The sequence below is a fragment of the Panthera tigris genome, chromosome A3 (assembly GCF_018350195.1).
Source record: "Panthera tigris isolate Pti1 chromosome A3, P.tigris_Pti1_mat1.1, whole genome shotgun sequence".
In the NCBI taxonomy this organism is placed as follows: Eukaryota; Metazoa; Chordata; class Mammalia; order Carnivora; family Felidae; genus Panthera; species Panthera tigris.
The window spans coordinates 7,863,757-7,884,022 of NC_056662.1; the positions used below are offsets into that span (position 1 = coordinate 7,863,757).

General features: G+C 46.4%; 1 protein-coding gene across 2 annotated transcripts in view; it reads right to left on the bottom strand.

The window, feature by feature from the left end:
• Window positions 1–20,266, bottom strand: part of DOK5 (docking protein 5) — a 150,109-nt gene that overhangs the window by 12,665 nt on the left and 117,178 nt on the right. The window contains exons 6-7 of one of the 2 annotated variants that reach the window (XM_042980113.1): window positions 19,344–19,479; window positions 1,766–2,556 (exon numbers count right to left, since the gene is read on the bottom strand). In XM_042980113.1, coding sequence (XP_042836047.1) covers window positions 2,275–2,556; window positions 19,344–19,479 — 418 coding nt within the window. In that variant the 3' untranslated portion in view covers window positions 1,766–2,274. Of the gene's footprint in view, window positions 1–1,765; window positions 2,557–19,343; window positions 19,480–20,266 lie in introns of those variants that run through there. The other variant, XM_042980114.1, reaches the window with a different exon arrangement.

Consider the following 20,266-nt stretch of genomic DNA (forward strand, 5'->3'; position numbering starts at 1 on the left):
CTCCCTCTCTCTCTGCCCCTCCCCTGCTCATGCTCTGTCTCTCTCTCTCTCTCTCTCAAAAATAAATAAACATAAAAAAATTTTAGGGGTACCTGGGTGGCTCGGTCGGTCAAGCGTCCGACTTTGGCTCAGGTCATGATCTCGTGGTCCGTGGGTTCGAGCCCCACGTCGGGCTCTGTGCTGACAGCTCAGAGCCTGGAGCCTGCTTCGGATTCTGTGTGTCCCTCTCTCTCTGCCCCTCCCCCACTCGTGCTCGGTCTCTCTCTCTCTCTAAAATAAATAAAAATTAAAAAAAAAATTCTGAGCAGCGGGAGTGCCCACAGGAAGCAGTCAGAGAGGAATTCCTCTGGGAGCTACCACCCACACAATCTAATGCCCAGTAATCTCCCCCGGGTCACTGAGATTCACTGCACTCTTACTACATCTCCCAGACTACCTCAGCCCACAGAAGGGCTGCAGGATGCCTGAGGTCACACTAGGCATCCTTAGCTGCTGCTTCTAAATGTTAGGCTCTTGAGAGGCCTGGATGTCTGCCACACTAGCAGATCTGGGGATGATACGCCCCATGCACAGGGAACAATGCATGTGGTCAGTGCAAGGCAGTCATGGGTACAGCTTGAAGAAGGCAGGGTGCATATATATCCAAGAGTCGTTAGAAGATCAGTGGCTAGGGGCGCCTGGGGGGACTCAGCCAGTTAAGCATCCTACTCTTGATTCTGGCTCAGGTCAGGATCTCACGGTCGTGGGACTGAGCCCCACAACGGACTCTGTGCAGACAGTGTGGAGCCTGCTTGGGATTCTCTCTCTCCTTCTCTCTCTGCTCCTCCCCCACGCTCTCTCTCTCAAAATAAATAAACTTAATAAAAAAAAAGATCAGCGGCTAAAAACCAGAATTTTAGAACCAGGAGAGAATTTTGTCATTTGTTTTGTTCACTGATGTACTCTCAGCTCTCAGAACAGCGCCTGGTAAACACAGTTAATAGCGGATGCTGGGTAAACACTTGTGGACGGAAAGACTGGGTCCAATCCAGGATGCGGTAGGGCTGGCTCGAACCAGCTTGCAAAAGCCAACTCGTGCATTTTCAGGCATTTCGAGAGCTGGCCGTTAAATATAGCCATCAGTAAGAATTACATTACATAACCTTACAGTGAAATAAATTAGATATAAATCACGTCTACAAGCGTATGCATGTTATTCGAGTCTTAACACAGGTGTGACTGAAAACCCACCAGTTCCTGATTATTTTACTGTCATCTGTGATCCGAGGTTATCTGAGACTGTTACATCCACTTGGGAGACAGGCTGAAATAGTACCCTTCTGTGTATCACTTCCCAATTCTGTGCACCCATGCGTGCACGTGTTATTAAACGTTTGCCCGCACGTGAGCGAGTCCAACCCCAAGCGTGAAAGGAGGGCCCGAGGACAAACGGCTGCGTGTGGTGTGTGTGTGCCTCATCTCCTCACTTCTCTCACCTGGTTCGTGCCTACCTTGCCTTCAGGAGTCAGCTCAGGGACCCTCAACATTTTCCTGACATCTCTTCTCCCTTAACGGCATCAAGTGCTCCTTCCAGACATCTCATGATCTGCTCTGATTTCCAGCATTTCATTGTTTTGTTGATAGCTGCTCGACTACCCCACCTCTACTGTAGACCGTAAACTCCTGGAAGGTGGTGAGTAAGTATTTCAGCTCCGTACCCCCAGCATCTCACGGAGGCCTCCAGCAGCTTCACAAATACAGAATGGATGAATGAGTGGATGAACGAGTGGGTGGACGGACGGATGGATGGATGGACGCACGAACCCCGCTTTTGCCCAGGAAGCAGGGACTAGTTTTCCGAAAGCAATCTGAATCAACCCAGGATATGAGAAGCACTGTTAGCCCAAGGCTGCCTGCTGAAGCCCCAGGTCCAGGTTAAATTAACATGGCTTTCACTGGCTGTGGGGGACGTGGTAATAAGACTCTGCTTCCTGCCACTTTGCTATTCAAGTGATGAGCAGAAGCAAGGCCTCGGGGAAAGACCTGCCTATGTGCAGATGCACAATTGGCCAGGACAGTCCAGCAGCAGGGGAGTTCAGCTCTACACATTTATTCATTCTATTAGCAGTGTTAGCTCAAGATCCCACCAGGGAAGAAAGTCAGGCTTCGGGAAAGTCAAGCAAATGCCCTCTTATACTTTAACGACTCGAACTTTCTCCCTCAACAGCAGGGATGCACAGGGGTCTCTCCTGCCCCAGCCTAAGAGTGCTGATGCTGTCCAGTGGCCGGAAATACTCAACCAATCAACAGTGGTAACCGATCGGCTTTCGAAGGCACAAAAGCACTGTGTTGCCGGGAACAGAGAAGGGCCGTGGAGTCAGAGACGGTGCTCCAGTTCAGGCTGTGCTCTGCAGGGACCCTGTGATATGGGACACATCCTCCTCTTGTGTGAGCCTCAGGGTGTCCTTTCTCATAGAACTTCCCTTTTAATGAGACGAAGAAACGAAACACAAAAAACACCATCAGACTGCCGCGAAAAAGAACGAGGTCCTGGTACCTGCTACCACGTGGATGAACCTGAAAACAGGAAGCCGGGGGAATAAAGCCAGTTGCAAAAGGCCATATGTTGTATGAGTTCATTTACATGAAACGTCCAGAACAGGCAAATCCAGAGAGAAAGAGAAAATAAATTAGTGGTTGCCTACAGCTGCGCAGGGGATGGCTAAAGGTGGTGGGTGTGGCTCGACTGTGACAGACACAACTCCGTGAATATATCGGGACCACGAAATTGCGTAGTTTAAAGGGGGTATTGTATGGTATGTGAATTGTATCTCTGTAAGCTGTCATCACAACAATAAAATCAGATAGTAGTATGTGCTATGTAGATTATTAAAAAAAAAATGCATGGTTGGGGCATCTGGGTAGCTCAGTTGGTTGAACATCTGACTCTCAATTTCAGCTCAGGTCGTGATCTCTCAGGTTGTGGGATCGAGCCCCGTGTCAGGCTCTGATCTCCGCGTGGAGCCTGCTTGTGATTCTCTCCCTCTCTCTCTGCCCCTCTCCTCTGCTTGTGCTCGCTCTCTCTCTTGCTCTAAAAAAAATGCATGATATCATAAGTTAGTGGGTGGCTGCTTCTGGCCAATCAGTCCCAGGGGAAGCGACATTTAAACTTGAGTGACAGACAGCCCAAGCACGGTCCCCCATCATTATCATGGTCAACAACCCAGACAGGTCCTTTTAAAATCCCCCCGCGACGCTCACAGTGAGGGAAATGCTGACGGCCAAGGCCCTTCCCTCATAATGATGGGCAAATCATATCAACCCTCTCGGGAGAGCAACAATTCTAATGATCGCTATTTATAGCTTCCCAGTGAGAAAAACAAACACCCCCCCCCCAAAAAAAAAACCTGTCCTCCACGCCATCAACCCCAGTTTTGGTTTCCGTATTCTTCATGTGGTTTGGCCCAAGACCTGTTGCTCTGTGCACCTCTTTGCCGAGGGTGAGAACCACAGCACAGAGCAGCGGTGGGTGTCAGCTGAGACGCTCCGCCGTATCGCCCTTCTCTGGGGTCCACCCGTCTTACAGCAGAGCACCGTGTGGCTCGAAATGGAACAGCATGACGGGACGTATCTACGTGCTCCGGGGTGGACCACAAGCACCAGATGCCGCGCCCGTGACATCTGTCTGGAGCCGTCCGCAAACAGCCTGCGTCATCACCACGGCAGGCTGGCGCTTCGAGGACTCCTCCCAACCTCCCCGGGCTCTTCAACCTGCGCCGGGTCGCTCCTGACAGTAACTGGAGCAGGGGTTTCCACTAGCAACGCTGCAGATGCAAATCATTTCGTCATTCTCCACCTACCGAACCCGGTCCCCGAAGGGACGGACCCGGGACACCGGTCTTGACAATGAGATTCGGCTGTGAGTCAGAGCTACCTCTGCGCCAGACCGTCTGCTCGACCTGACAGCCTCCCAAAGCTCACGCGGTTCTGATAACACCCTGGGTTCAAGTATACACAAACCGACTTACTTTCTACGGGTATTTTAAGCACAAAGTGTGGGCAAAGTTGAGTCAGAGGGACAACTCGAGAGAGAAAAAGTAAAACTGAACCTCAGTGTCTCTCTTATCCCGCTCAGTGCTCAGCCCTGTTCACGCTACCCTCCGTGTTCATTGACATTCTCCGCCTTCCCGAACTACGACGCCTTCTTCTTCTGCCTACTTGCTCTCCTGTGAAAAGGATATTTGAAAATATGCTCTACCTAGGCTTTCCTGGCCCTGGGGCAACAGTTCTCCCACCTTAGCAAGCCAAAAAATCATCTGAGGGTTCGTTCAAAGGCAGATTCCTGGGCCCCCCTGACCAGGAATTTGCATTTCTACCAAGTTTCCAGATGGTTCTGATCTCACTGGTCCAGGGACCTCACTTTGAGAACCACTGCTCTGCGTCCTTTGGACCAATCATTCAGGGAAAAAGACATAAACAAATAAAATTTTTTTTTCTACCGCGGTTAAGAACCCAAACCTGGCCAAAACCAGGGTTAAAGTCTGGAATCTGCCACTAATAACTGCATGACTATAGGCGAGTTATTTAACCTCCTTTATTCCTTAATATCTCATGAGTAAAGAAGAGAGAAAAACAGCTTCTACCTTACAGGTAATTTTAAGAACATACATGACTTAACGGTGCGGTTCCCTAAATTTAGCAATACTGTCATTAACCCTGTGTCAATCAAAATCCTGTCTTTAGCAAGAGTTTCTAAAAAAGGTCCTAGGAGGAACAGTCACATCTTCTTTTTAAACCTAAACATTTGATATTGGATTGTTCCTGGCTTGAGGACAGAAGCTTTAAGAAGTTTTTGGGAAACAACAGTAAAAGGCCACCCAATTAATAAAAAAATATGCTTAGAGAACATATTTAATCACCTGGTCCCAGTTGGTATACAATGAATTCAGTGAATGTAAGTATGAATGAGCTCTTAGCATAGGCACTGAATAACTGTAGGAAAAGGAGAAAATCCAGAGCTCTAGAGCCCCCCTAAAACCAAAGTCTGCCCCTCCCCCACCTTGGGGAGCACACACTCTCCTGGCCAGCTCTCCCTTTAGATTCGGTAGGATTTTGCTTATTAGCACCTAAAAGGGGGTGGGAGAGAGGTCCACAGTTTCGTGATGTTTATGGTCTTGTGATAAACTGTATTTACAAGTCACTTTAAACTTGTAATAAAATTGTATTCTTTCTCTCCTAGTACTGATATATTTTTATTATGTTCAGGAACTACACAAAAGAATATAAGGTGGATTTGAAATAAGCCCTATACACATTTCCTAGAAAAAACAAAGGCAAAGAAATAGAACTTTCAACACGTTAATAATTTCCTTCCAGTCTTTTTTTTAACGTGCATACATAATGTGTATTTAACACAAATTGCGTGATTGTTTATATGTTGTGAAGTCATCCTCTTTCACATTTAATATATTGTGAACATACCTTAATGTTCCTACACACTACTATCTTGCACACGCCATTTGATGTCTATGTCACAGCCCATCCTTTGCGTGTGCCATTCTTTATTTGTTCATTTCCCTAACCATTTTTAAAAACGTTTATTTATTTTGAGAGAGACAGCGAGCAGGGGAGGGGCAGAGAGAGGGAGAGAGAGAAACCCGAGCAGGCTCCACACTCAGCACAGAGCCCAACTCGGGGCTTGATCTCACGACCGTGGGATCATGATCTCAGCTAAAATCAAGATACTCAACTGACTGAGCCACCCAGGTACCCCCTCCCTGACCATTTTTTAAGTTACCAGATGAGACCATGGAATTAAATTCTGACCGCTCTCCTTCATGACGTTTCTTTTTTTCCTGCTAACCACAATTTTTATTCTGGGACCCACTTTAATCAACACCTTTTCTGATAGCCACTATTTAAATGAATTTTAAAATTTAATTTAAATTTACATGTCAAATTGGATCTTAGAATGACTCAAAAATTACTTTCAAATTGTACAACATCAGAAACGTAGATGAGTTGGTAATTTCGTTTTTACTCTTAGAATAAAAAACAAAAAGCAGTCTTATCTTCACATTACTGTGCATCTACACAACAGACAAATCTGTAGCCATTAAAAAGAAAAAGGTAGACAGATCTTTGTGAAGCTATTTTGAAACAATCCTAAGAACAAGGGGCCACAATTACTCATCTACACACGCACACAGGGACAGCTCATCACTGGGGTGGGTTTAAGTATCATCTATCCTGTCCCCTAAACCTCAGGCTTGTGTGTTGAACATCCCACCTCTACCTACATGCTAGGTAGGCATCCCTCACTGAACACGTACAAACCTCAACTACCGCTTTTGACTGTTCGCTCCCTCTAATCTCTTCCCCTTCTACATAAATGGTTCATTCTACCTGTTGCTTTGGTTAAAGAAGAAGGTGAAAAAACCCGTGAGACTATCTTCTTCACTCTGTCCTATAGGATTGCTCATCCATCAGCAAATCTTGTTTTTACAATCTTCAAACTGTGCTGAGAATCCCTACTTTTCACCACGTTCAGCCCGCCATGTTGGTCCACGTCATGGCACTCACCTGAACACCAAGATGGCTGAAATAGCTCCTTAATGTGTCCTCCTGCTGGCACCCTTATCCCATCTACCACGAATCTTTTCCAAATAGCAGCCAGGGAGGTCCTTTCAAAAGTGAAGTCAGCATATCTCACCTTTCTCCAAACCTTCCAATGACTTCCCAAACCATCGCAAGAAAAATCCAAAGTCTTTATCATAGCTACAAGGTCACATAGTGCCTTGCTTCTAGTTACTTCTAGACCACACCTCCTACTCTTCTTCTCCTCACTTTATTTGCTTCAGAATCACAGCCTCCTTGACCTTGAACATGCAAAGCATGAAATGGCCTCAGGACCTTTGCACTTAAAGTCCCCTCTGCCTGGAACAGCTGGCCCTCAGAAATATTCAAGGCTTACACCTGACTTCCCTCAGTTCTCTGCCAGAGTATCAACCCATCAGAGCAACAAACCCCCATCATTCTCTCCTGCTGTACACTGCAGTGTTCCTCACAGCATTCACCGACTCTTGTTATGGATTTATATGCCTATTGTTGATTGTCTATCCCCCACAACAATGTAGCAAATTCTTTGAAGACTGAGGACTGATTCTTGTTCTCTGCTATACTCCTGCTTCCTAGAATAGGGCCTGCCACAAAGTAGATACTCATATTTGTAGAATGAATGAATGTATTACTAAATAGACATGTTTTATATCTAATGAGCGATACGCGTTCTGGAAGGATACAAAAGAATCCGGCAAAGTGCTTTTGAGAATGTAAACTGGGGATACAGTTTACAGGGTCTGGGGTGATAATGCACAGGTGAGAGACTTATTTTACACTCCAGGTACCTCATGCAAGATTTGCAATTTTACATCATGTGCAAATCAAATCCTCAATCCGAAAATCTCCTTTTGATACTAACGCATCTCAAAATAAATCACAGCTTCCTCCCTCAACTGCACACCATCCCATTCACTAGTTTCAAGAACTCTGCAGCTGGGAATGGGGCACTGAGGACTACGTGTAAGGACCCCACTCCTCTACGAACAGGCTTGCACAGAGCAAACATCTCTCTACTTCCTACACTGGAGTTTCCTTTTTTTAATGTTTATTTATTTTGAGAGGGAGAGAGGAAGAGAGCGAGAGCACAAGCAGGAAAGGGGCAGAGAGAGAGGGAGAGAGAGAATCCCCATCCTGACATGAAGCGCGAACCCACACACTGTGAGGTCATGACCTGAGCAGACACCAAGAGTCGGGCCTCTTAAGGGACCAAGCCACCCAGGCACCTCCCTAGCCTGTAGCTTTACAGGCCCTCCCCGTCCCCAGCCCTCACTCCTTTGGGTCTTCTCCAAATGAGACGTAGGAAAAAATGAAAGCCAGGAGCAGTTACAAGGAGACTAGAGAAGAGCTGTCAAAGAAGCTAAAACATAATTTCAAATCTCTAGCCAGAGAGAAGCACTTCGTCTATCTCATGAATAGTAAATCTGTGTTGAACTGAATCTTAAAATGTTAGGTTTTTTCTTAAAAATCCAGACCAAATGTCTCCCTTCAAAGAGACCAGTGGTCTTTGACAATACTTAAAAAAAGAAAAAAGGCATCAAAACGAGCACGTGTTCGTGGAGCGTGCAGTCTGTTTGCCAAGTCTGACAGATTTCTGAGGTTTATCAAATACACTGTAAAGTTCCAGCAAATAGATCTTGTACGGGTTAGTGTCCAATAATTAGACACCCACCAGAGCGGTCTCCTCAACCGACGGTGTATGTCTTCCTATGCATCTTTGTATGTGTGCATGCAGGACGGCAGGGCATGCGGCCCCATGCTGTGCTGTCTCTGGCTCTTGTTCCAGGGATCAAGGAGCCAGCTCCTCAGAGCCACTGGAGGCGTTGAGAGCCACTTTGAGAGCAGTGAGCAACTCGCTTGAGAACTTACTAGACATTCTGCAGACCTGCGGAAACATGGGAGGTAGAGCCCCGTGACCTGTGGCTCACTGAGCCTCCCAGGTGACTGCGATGCACTCTGAAGGTGGAGAACCAGTGCCCCCGGTCTCCCTTCCCCAATCTCTTCCCCTCTCCCCTGCGCCCAGCCCACAAACACACTAGGGCCCTAGAAGGCAGTCCTGTGCTTTCTGCCTGCAGAAAAGTCCCCACGATTGGTCCTCCCTTTCAGTGGCCACGGAATACATCCTGAACCTTCCACTCCTGTCCTGACTCCTCACTTACTAATTCTGAGCTACCAAGTCTCAGTTTCTCCCTCTATGAAACTGACCTAATAATGCTACCAACGAAATCCAAAATACTCCAGTATTTTGGAAGGCAGTATAGCGATACCTATTTAAGTTCTAAAATACTTAACAACCTTTTACTTCAGCAATCCCGCTCCTGGGTTTAGAAAATTCAGCTAAATACATTATAGCTCAGACACTCAGTTAAAGTTATCATATATAAGAGCATGTATATAAGGATGTGTGATGTGGTATTATCAGTGGCCCCCAAAATCTGATATTCCCAGAGACAGGCTTAATAAGGCGGTATTACATCGAGACCCTGAAATATCAAGCATTCCATTAAAAGGAATGAGCAAGAGCAAGGCTGGCAAACTCTTCTGTCAAGGGCCATATAACAAGTGGCTTTGCAGGCCAGACAGTCTCCATCATGCCAACGAATCAATTCTTCTGTTTCAGTGTGAAAGCAGCCATAACAACACAGCAATGGATGGGCAGAGCTGTGTTCCAGTAAAACTTTACTTACAAAAACAGGCATAAGCCAGATTTTGCACGTGGACCACAGATGGCTCACCCTTGAATCAGACCTATGCTATGTGACTTTTAAGTATGGTATTTCTCAAATTGAAAGCACAATGAGATACCACCTCACAAATGGCCAGAATGGCCAAATTTAGTAAGTCGGGAAAGGATAGGTATTGGCGAGGATGTGAAGAAATGGGAACCCTCTTGCACTGTTGGTGGGAATGCAAACTGGTGTGGCCGCTCTGGAAAACAGTGTGGAGGTTCCTCAAAAAATTAAAAATTGAACTACCTGATGATCCAGCAATTGCCCCACTAGGAATTTGTCCAAAGGATACAGGATTGCTGACTCAAAGGGGTACCTGCACCCCAATGTTTTATAGCAGCACTATCAACAATAGCCAAATTATGGGAAGAGCCCAAATGTCCACAGACTGATGAAGGATAAAGAAGATATATATATGTATAGATAGATAGATATAGATATAGATACAGATATAGATATAGATATAGATATATAGATACAATGAAACGCCACTCGGAGATGAAAAAGAATGAAATCTTGCTATTTGCAACAACGTGGATGGAACTGGAGGGTATTATGTTAAAGCAAAAGAAATCAGTCAGGGAAAGACAGATATCACATGATTTCACTCATATAGGGAATTTAAGAAATAAAACAGATGAACACAAGGGAAGGGAAGGAAAAATAAGATAAAAACAGAGAGGGAGGCAAGCCATAAGAGACTCCTAAATACAGAGAACAAACCGAGGGTTGATGGGGGGAGGGCAGGGAAGTGGGGGATGGGCCAAATGGGTGATGAACATTAAGGAGGGCACTTGGGATGAGCACTGGGTGTCGTACGAAAGTGACGAATCACTGGGTTCTCCTCCTGAAGCTAAGACTACACTGTGTGTTAGCTAACTTGAGAATAAAAATAATAAGTACGGTATTTCTATTAGAGATTTACCATTAAATGGGAAAACAAGGGGGCATTTTAAGAAATCTGTAACAGCACCACAATTTTATAATAGAAACAACGACTCTCAAACACCTGCCTTCTACATGTACCTGTGCGTGTCAATCCACATGTGTCTGTAGATAGGGATTTCCATATGGGATTATACGGATACAGACAAAAACATGGAGAGAGGAGTACAAACTTCTAACCAGATTTAGGAGATCCTAAGGAGGGCAGAGGAGGAATAGACACAAATAAATCACCAAGAGAGAAACTACTGTAGTGCTTAACCATCCCTATCATCATAGTTTTGCAGTTAGTTAAATTCTACATACATGTGTTTCTGTAAAAATAAATCAGATGGGATCCAAAAACCAATCCCTATCTCCTAGGCTAGCTGTGAAAATTAAATGAAATACAGCATGCAGACCCTCAGCACGGAGCCAGATGGGGCCACTCATTCCAACTCGAATTATCCCTCTGTTAGACGAAGCCCCTTTGCTGGGTTTGCCGCTAACACACTGCCCGGCTCCCAGTCCTGCCTCTCCCCTTACCCCTTTTGGTGAATTCTGTACTGGATGTTCTTTAGTTCATTCATTCATTGCATCCGTTTATATGCTCTGGGCATCACCTGTAAGTCATGCACTCATGCTAGGGGCTGGGAACTTAAAAATGAATGAAACTCAGTTCCTCCGCTCCCCAGGATTTTAGAGTAAATGGCCAGAGAGCTAAGGCCAGCTTTGGTCACATGGCCCACCGTCTGCCTCCACAATGGCGCTCCTTCCTCCACCAAAGGGAATAGACTCTCTCATAAGCAAAGCTCTCCCTTTCCGCAGGTGGGGAGGTCGGAGGGTTGGGGGGCAGTGGTGCAGAAGATTCCTTGTATGTGCTCACAGGCCTAGTGCCTGGCATGATTCCTGGCATACAGGAGGTATACAGTCAGATGTGGTTCGGTGACCGCATCGCTAGGTGAATGAGAAACCTCTACAGTCTAACACTCCCTTTGCCATTTTATCCTTTCTCATGACAAGTCAATGATAAGAACAGCTCAGGCTGATTTGTATTAAGTAGGTGCCAGGCACTTTGGCAAGATATCGCCTGCCCCAGCCTACCTGGCAAGGTGTGTACTAAGGGTCACTTGCGCAAAGACACCGAGCTGGCATTTAAGACCTGGCCTCTTTATTACTCCAGAGCTAAAGTTCATATTACAATCCTGTGTGTTCCTCTAGAAAGCACCGAGGATATTATGAAGGCCTTAAAGCCTTAAAGGATGGGCTCAAATCCTGTACCTAAAGGTAGAAGGCACCTGAATTCTATTCCCAAAGCTCAGGGAAATGGCAACTGGCTGAAAGCCTAGGCTGCCAGGAGAGGGGAGCGCCCCTGCCATCTTGAGCCACAGAATCTACAGTGACTCTACCAGGCCCTCAGACCCCCACCGTCCCAGGGGCCTTCTCTCAAGTGAAAATCAGCAATCTGCCAAACATGTGGTCTTCCTCGGCTTCCTAATGAAACCCATTCCCATGGCTGCCTGATCCTGATTCCAGCTCTGACAGATGTTTGGCAGAAATCACCCGAAGGGCTGTCTTTCCTTCCTCTGACTCCTCTCCCCAGTTCTGGCATCTGCGGGGAAAGTGATGGGTATTCCTATCATCCAAATGCTACCGAGACATCACAGATTACTGAAGTGTCAGGGAAAGCGGAGACTTACCTATTGAAGGTTAGAAAGAGAAGGAGAGACAGAGACACAGAGAAAACAAAAGAAAGTGAGGAGGAGAGCAAGATGCTTTCCTGCTAAGGAAAAACACCGCAGAGACACCTACTTGGTGAACAGAACTCGCTAAAACAATGCCTCCATTGTCACCCACAGCCTGATAAAGCAGACTGTTAGTGAAATCAACCACCTGGGGTCATATTTCCCAGTGAAGCATTTTGCTGAACACCAGATGCACTCAAATGGTTATTTTCATGGGGAATGAAAGTGACATGCATCAATTTATTCAGAGTCATCTGAATTCTCAGCCACGTGCATAAAACAAAATCACTGCTCCCTTTGCTTCTGGTAACTTTTTATGCCTCCTTCCTAAGGAAATCCTCTCCCCACCCATACATCTGTCCTACCTTTAGAGTAAATTCCTGGAAGTCCTATTGCTGCATAAAGAGACATGCGAGTTTAATTTTGATAAATAAGGACAAATTGTCCTCCAACGACAATGTAGCAAACTGAGCTCACAGAGCTCAATGCTGCATGCATCAAGGGGTAGAAATCATAACTCCTTATCTAAACTTTAAGCTCCTTTAAGATGCAAAAGGCTTTAGGGGCACCCGGGTGGCTCAGTCAGTTGAGCGTCCGACTTCGGCTCAGGTCATGATCTCACAGTTCATGAGTTCGAGCCCTGCGTCGGGCTCTGTGCTGACAGCCTGGAGCCTGCTTCGGATTCTGGGTCTCCCTCTCTCTCTGCCCCTCCCCTGCTCATGCTCTGTCTCTCTCTCTCCCCTTCAAAAAAATAAATAATAAAAACGTTAAAAAATTTTAAATAAAAAAAAGACGCAAAACGTTTTCCTTTTAACACTTATGTTCTCCATAAGCCTTACTACAATGCTTTCTTTGCAAGAAATAGATAGGTGTTTCCATAAAAGCTTTTGAATCATAACTTTTAGGCCAGGATGTAACAAGGGTTTACATTTAGGAGGGTAAAAAAGCTGATGATTGCTTTAAGCAATACACAATAAACAAAGAAACAATAAATAAAAGAATGAATACATAAATAAATCCACAAGTTAACCAAATTAACCAGAGCCCACAAAGAGGAAAAGAAATAAAACCTGATTTTTCTGAGGGGTAGGGATGGGGACAGAGGGCAGGTTGAGCTGGGGGAAGGGTGTTTATACAAATGAAACCACAGCAGAGAAGAGTTTATTTCAGTGTCCGAATAGTAATGAAATTGATTCCATAATTTACCTGATGCTCTCTCTGTTGAAAAAAAAAAAAAAAGAAATAGTTTATGGCTTTTTAAAATTTCTTCTAATGTTCATTTTTTTTTTGAGAGAGAGAGTGCGAGCAGGGGAGGGGCAGAGAGAGAGGGAGACACAGAATCCAAAGCAGGCTCCAGGCTCCGAGCGGTCAGCACAGAGCCTGACACGGGGCTCGAACACACGAACGGTGAGGTCATGACCTGAGCCGAAGTCAGATGCTTAACCAACTGAGCCACCCAGACGCCCCCATGGCTTTTTAAATTAGACTACGAATTACTTTGGTTTCCAGACTTGTGGAAGAGGGTCACTTGCATTCTCCAAATTCATTACACTTCATTTGCAGAACCAGGTTTGGAAGTCAATCTATCAATTAGGCAATCAAAAAAGAGGTGGCAGGGAATAGTTCAGAATAACTCTCAAACCTGGGTCCAGTCCAGGGCTCTGGGACACGGGGGAGAAATTGCACCCTGGGGCCTCGACGATGTCACTACGACCGGGGGCCAGGATGTCACCCCCGGCGGGGCCCCACCTACAGCCCCCCGGGGACAGCCTGCTAACTTAGTCTTTCTCCACCTTGTCACTCGATTTGCCTTGAAGGAAATTCTAAAAATGACAGGCCCCAGCGAGGAATGAGGAACATCCCACACACCGCCACTCCTTGTTCCAAAATTAGACTTTGTCACAGACACTGATCTCCAAGGTGGCAAAAATAGCAAGCTGCTCGAGGGAGTCCCGAGCTGTCCCGGCAGAGTCCCCGGCAACTACTCCCGCAGGGGCAGCGGGCAGCTGGCGAGCAGACAAGTTCTTGCTGCTGAGTCTCATTCCACAGTGGGTCGTTCCCCTGATACTCCAGCCACCCCCCGCCAGCACTCCCTTGTTGTTCTCCCTGCAGAACAGCAACACACTGCGTTTAAAGCGCGAGAACTGGAGCGAGGAATTTGGAGACAGGATATTGCCATTTGGGGCCAAAACTACCCCAAAAAACGGGATTTCTTGTAACAGTCACAGCGATTTCCAAAAGGCACACTCTAAGTTGATCGACGTTTCTGAAAGGCACTCTGATATTCAGGGTAATTTGAAAGCACGAAGACAGCTCTTGGTGGGGACATTCAAGGGACAGAAAAGCTTTCCAACGCTCCAAGGGAGTGAGGCGCTGTGGCCAGAGGCAGCGGGTCAGGAATCAGACAAAAGGGTCTTGGATCCCTGGCTCCCGTAGAAATGAGCTCAGTGACGGCAGGCAGGTGCCTGAGCCACTCCGCGAGGGGTCTCATCTCTCTGAGAAGGACGGTGATTCCTTCCAGGGCAAGGGTCACAGATAATACTCTCGTACTGCGAGCCCTGGGGGGGGGATGAGCCTCACGTCTGTTCACACTACCTCCTGGAGCACAGAACAGAGCGCGTCGGGCCCTCAGTAAACATTCTTGAATGAACAAATGAATAGGAATGAATGAATGAATGAGTTTACCTTCCAGTCAAGGTGGCGATGAGGGAAAAATGCAAGTGAAGTACCTGGCATATCGTCGGAGGCTTGGTGAATGGTGCTGGCCGCTACGACCAGAGACCCCAAAGGCAGATAGCAGATGGCCAGTAAGCGCCCGGCATTATTAGCCAAACACCCTACGGTGGGAAAGCATTTCAAAGGGTGAAATCAAAGCACTAAATAAATATTATCCCAGAAGGCTGTGTGGTGTGGGGACAGACGCCGTGATGGCGGCCTCCACGGTCTACCCCCTGCCCCCCCCCGCCCCGTGTTCACACTCTGTGTGGGCCCCTCCCCTGACTATGGGAAGGACTTGACAGCTGATAGGATGTCACTTGCGTGGTTATGATGCCTAGGATTGTGGCCTCCGGCCTGCAAGGAGACTCTCCCTCTTGCTGGCTTTGGTGAAGACAGGCTGTGTTGGGGAGGCCCGTGCAGTAAAGAGCCGAGGGTGGCCCCCAAGCCACCGCCAGCAACAGACTGAGGCCCTCCGTCCTACCGTCACGCAAAACCAAATCCCCCCCCTAACCACGTGAGCTCGTGAGTGGATCCTTCCCCATTCTAATGAGCCTGAAGCATCTCAGCCTTGTGAGAAACTGAAGCTGGGGGCCCAGCTAAGCCACGCCAACACTCTTGACCCACAGCAACTATGAGATAACAAATGTGTGTTGTGTTACGGTGCATTGTTGGTGGTACTTTGCCGCACAGCAGTTGAAAACGAACACATGGAGTAATCCAGGCAAGATATCGATTGGCCACAGCGCGGGCAGCCGGTGCTCAGAGAAGGACCACTTGCTGAGAGGAACCACAGGAGAGGTAGGGACCGAGGGGAAGTGAAGACGCCCAATCTGCCCAGGGACGGCGGAGAGTACTGGGCGCATCTGATTGTTACTGCTGAGTGGGGACGTAACATGGGTGCTGTCAGACCTCCTCACTCTTCAAGATGACACAGAAAGCTGAGTTTTATTTGAAACCTCTCCGTTTTTTAAAGGTTGGCCACGAAGTTGGGATTTTGAGAACAGCGGTAAGTTAATCTCATGCAGGACAAAGAAAATAGGTCTGGGGGCTTCGTTGGGAGATGCGGAGAAGAGTGGGGGCCATACCAGGATACTGGTTCCAAATTCCAGCTTCCAAGCTGGTGGCCTTGGCCTTCCATACAGCAGTGGTCGTAGGGTTAGGAAGTCCTTAAAATACTGCTTGTTACACAGTAGAGCCAGGATATATTTTTATTATTATTGATATCATCACTTACTAGTTTCCTATGGCTGTTGTAACAAATTACCATGACTCAGTGGCTTAAAACAACATAAATCTGTCTTCTTACAGCTCTGGAAACCAAATGTCCGAAGTCAGTTCACCGAGCTAAACTCCAGGTGTTGGCCAATCTGGGTCCTTCTGGAGGTTCCGGGGCAGAATCTGTCTCTTTGTCTTTGCAGCCTCCAAGGGCACCCACATCCTTTGGGTCACCTATGTCTCTCCTCCATCTTCAAAGCCATCAGCACACAAACCAAATCTCTCTCTCCCTCTGCTCCCACTATCACATCACCTTCCAACTCTATTTCCTCCTGTTTCCCTCCCACGAGGACCCTTGGGATGACACCGGGTCTACCTGGATGATCTCGGGTAATCTCCCCATCTCAAGAGCCTTAACTTGATCACATCTGCAAAGTCCCTTTTGCCACGTACAATCACATTCACAGGTTCCAGGGATTAGGATGTGACATCTTTGGAGCCATTATTCAGCCTATCCCTACTGCTATGATTGCTGCTGTCGTTGCTGTTATTGGGCCCACAAGCTTCCTCTTGGTGACCTGCTGGGATTCAGGTCCCAAGTGTGGTCCAAACCAATTGACCTAAGGCTACAACTTGAAACTGGCACAGGTCCCGTGGTAAAGCATCTGTCTGTGGAGGCAGTCTTGGGAGTTTTACACCGGAAGCAGCCAACGGTGGGTTTGGGCGAACTAATAATGAGACTAAGCCCAGCAGTTAGCATCACCCCCTTCTCCATTTATGACCCTGACTATCTCAGAGAAGCCAGCCAGCCAGTAGTGGTATGCATGCAATTCCTCGTTGACAATATGTGGATCCAGATCTATGTGGATCCATCACCAGTTACCAGGAAGGGCAGAAATGGAACGCGGGGAGGGTGGGCAGGCAGCGTTGTCTTTATTTGCTTCGTTGTCCTGTGGCATCTCTTTTCTCCCCAAATCAGGGATTGATTTAAGTACACAGATTCTAAGCATTTCTTAATCCCCGTTTAACTTCCTTGAGATTCAGATCCCATTGTGAAGCTTACTCATTTCCATCGAAAACAGGATGCTGTTGCTTAAAAATCACACTCATTTTATGGCACTCTTTAAGCAGGCAGCAAATTAAGAGCAAACAACATTATTTGCCAGTTAAATTTGCAAAGGGGTGATCTGAACGGATTACTCATATTCCTGATTAATTTTTAGTGGAAGTAATGAGGAGGTTGTAAATGGAAAAACATATGCAGGAAGAACCTGCCTTTCAAGCACAAAACAATTTATGCTAATTGATGGCTTTACCAATAAGGTAATCTTGGAAAAATTTCTTCAGATGTTTAAAGGCATCTAATGGGATAGCTATACAACTTTAAAGCAATGACATGTTGCCCTATAAAGTTCCAAGTGACTTGAATTCTACTTTATTTTTTTTTTAATGTTTTTATTTATTTTTGAGAGAGAGGGAGAGAGAGTGCATGAGCTGGGGAGGGGCAGAGAGGGAGGGAGACACAGAATCTGAAGAGGCTCCAGGCTGCGAGCTGGCAGCACAGAGCCCGACGTGGGGCTCGAACTCATGAACTGCGAGATCCTGACCTGGGCTGAAGTCAGACGCTCAACTGACTGAGCCACCCAGGCATCCCAAATACTACTTTACAACTATCCATCCATTCATCCATCCTTCCATTTACCTATCTTTATTGCAATATCCAGAACTGGTAAGCATATGGGGAAATGGATACCGAGACTGTATTAGTTCAAAAAGAATATTTTGAAATAGGGAAAAAAATCAAGAGAAGAGTATTTCATGATTTGTGAAAATTACATGAAATGTGAATTTCGGTGTCCATTAATAAAGTTTCTTTGCGACAGACCTACGCCCCTTGAGAATGTTTTTACCTATGGCTGCTTCTAAACTACAATGACAGAATTAAGTAGTTGCAACAGAGACCATCTTGGTTCACAAAGCCCCAAGTATTACCAGCTGTCCCCTTACCGAAAGTTTTGCTGATCTCTGCTCTAAAATCCCAGACCACTGCATGAACAAGTCATTTGGGAATGATCTGAGGCTGCTCTGGGAAAGATCATCTTACTGGTGTGCTTTCCCCCCTCTTTAAATCCAACCACCTCACATGTTTAAATCATAAATTTTGCAACTACCCTAATCCTACCACACTAACCCAGTTCCTTTTGGTTTTGCAGATTTCCTTCCAGATGTGAAGCTCTAGGCATGTGTTTGCAGCCACGATGTATGATGTGTATTAACTCTTGTGCATTAAGATTTTGTGAATTTCTTCTCTCAAAGAAGAAATTCATGAATCATAATTCTCTGTACGAGTCACAGTTCCTAACACGATGCAATGAACAGAGCAGGTGTTCCCACACACACGCTACGTGTATTCGTGTTTGTGGTATCTTAATATATCAACGTCTATGAAGGCTAATCAACCAGGCATGGTGGATGCATGGCTCTGGGAAGAATGGAGTCTCCGGAGAGGTTTCCTGTGGCCCACAAAGAATTACCGTTTCGTTGTTGGTTTCAACTGGAATCAATTTCCAACAGTTACAAACAACAAGATATTACATACACACTCAAATCCTAGATTTGACTCCTAGTCTGGAAAAAAACAAGAGATGTCCTACGTGGAGCCCACAGTCGCACGTCAACGGTCTTCTGGTTTGGGGCTTTTGACGTTTCACCCCCCATTTCCCTTCAGCCCTCTTCTCTCTGGCCCCTGTTGAACTTATACCATCTGGTACTGCTATAAATATATACCTACAGCCAGATAATCTACATAGATGTGTCTGTAGATGTCCATATGCATCCAAATTGATTCTGATGAACATACTCACCGCAACAGACTAATGATTATATCCCCTCCCCAAATTCATATATTGGAATCTTAACCCCCCAGGTGATGGTGTTAGGAGGTAGGGCCTTTGGGAGGCGATCAGGGCATGAGGGGCGAGGCCTCACAATTGGGATTATAAAAGAGACCCCAGGGAGATCCCTTGCTCCTTCCATCAGTGAGACACAGAAAAGACCATCGCCTACGGATCAGGAAGTCAGTGCCACTGGACACAGATAGGCTGGCACCTTGATCAAGCTATCAGTGAGAAATAAATTAATTTCTGTTGTTTATAAGCCACCCGGTCCTATGGTATTTGCCGTAGGAGCCCAAACTGATTAGGACACACACATGTAATACTAACTGAGGCACAAAGCAGACACTCGGGGATGCACGGTTACTATGTTACCAGCTGGCTCTTCAGGCTTTGCAAGGATGGCATTTAATCCAAGTAATACACGGGTGAGTACAGGAGTAAGCCACCTGCTCAGACAGTGCTGGCCATGTTTTTCAGCATAAATATTCTAAGATTGCACTCCACAGGAGTATACATACCATCGAATTTTTCACGCTCTGTAGCAAGCGCTCGTGCTGTTCAGCTATCGCCAAGGCAGCAGAGTGGACTTTCTGGTAGATGGCCTCCCCATCTCGCGTTTGAAAGATAAACAGCCCTTCCCCAGTTTCACACATCCTGTGGAAACAAAAACAGAGGGCTCCTGAAAATCCAGTTCCACGAAGTCCGAGGCACCAAGGGCCTAGAAAACGCCATGAAACCAGAGCTGTTTATTTCACATGAGGTCGGGACTCTTGTTCACGTTCGCTAAGCAAAGTTGGCTAGAATCAGAATTTCCAATTCACTGTTGTTAATATTGGGCAGGACACCGTTCATTCTAGGCTAACTCGGTGCTGAATTTTTTTTCCCCCCAAAAAAGCAGAAGTGTAATCCCAGTACATTGCCTCTCAAAGACAGCTGTGCAACTGGGTTCTCATTACTGTCCGTGCATCGTAAGTTCATCAGGAGCTCCACCATCCAGGGGCGCCTGGGCGGCTCAGAGGGTTCAGCGTCCAACTTCGGCTCAGGTCATGATCTCATGGTTCATGAGTTCGAGCCCAATGTTGGGCTCTGTGCTGATAGTTCGGAACCTGGAGCCCGCTTAGGATTCTGTGTCTCCCTCTCTCTCTGCCCCTCCCTGACTCGCACTCTGTCTCTCAAAAATAAAAACGTTAAAAAAAATTTAAATACAAGAAAAGAAACTCTGCCATCCAGCTCAGCGGTGGAAGAAGGCTCCCATGACTCCAGGTTCTGTTCTTTCCTTATAGTCGATGGCTTTAAGGATTCTTTCATTTCCAAAATCAATCTGGATTCCTTTTTTTTCACTTTACCCACTGGCTTTTACCTTGGACATTTTGTCCGGCTTCCAAAGTAGTCCCAAAAGCCCCAACAGTCTTTCTTATGGCCTGACACTATCAGAAACAGT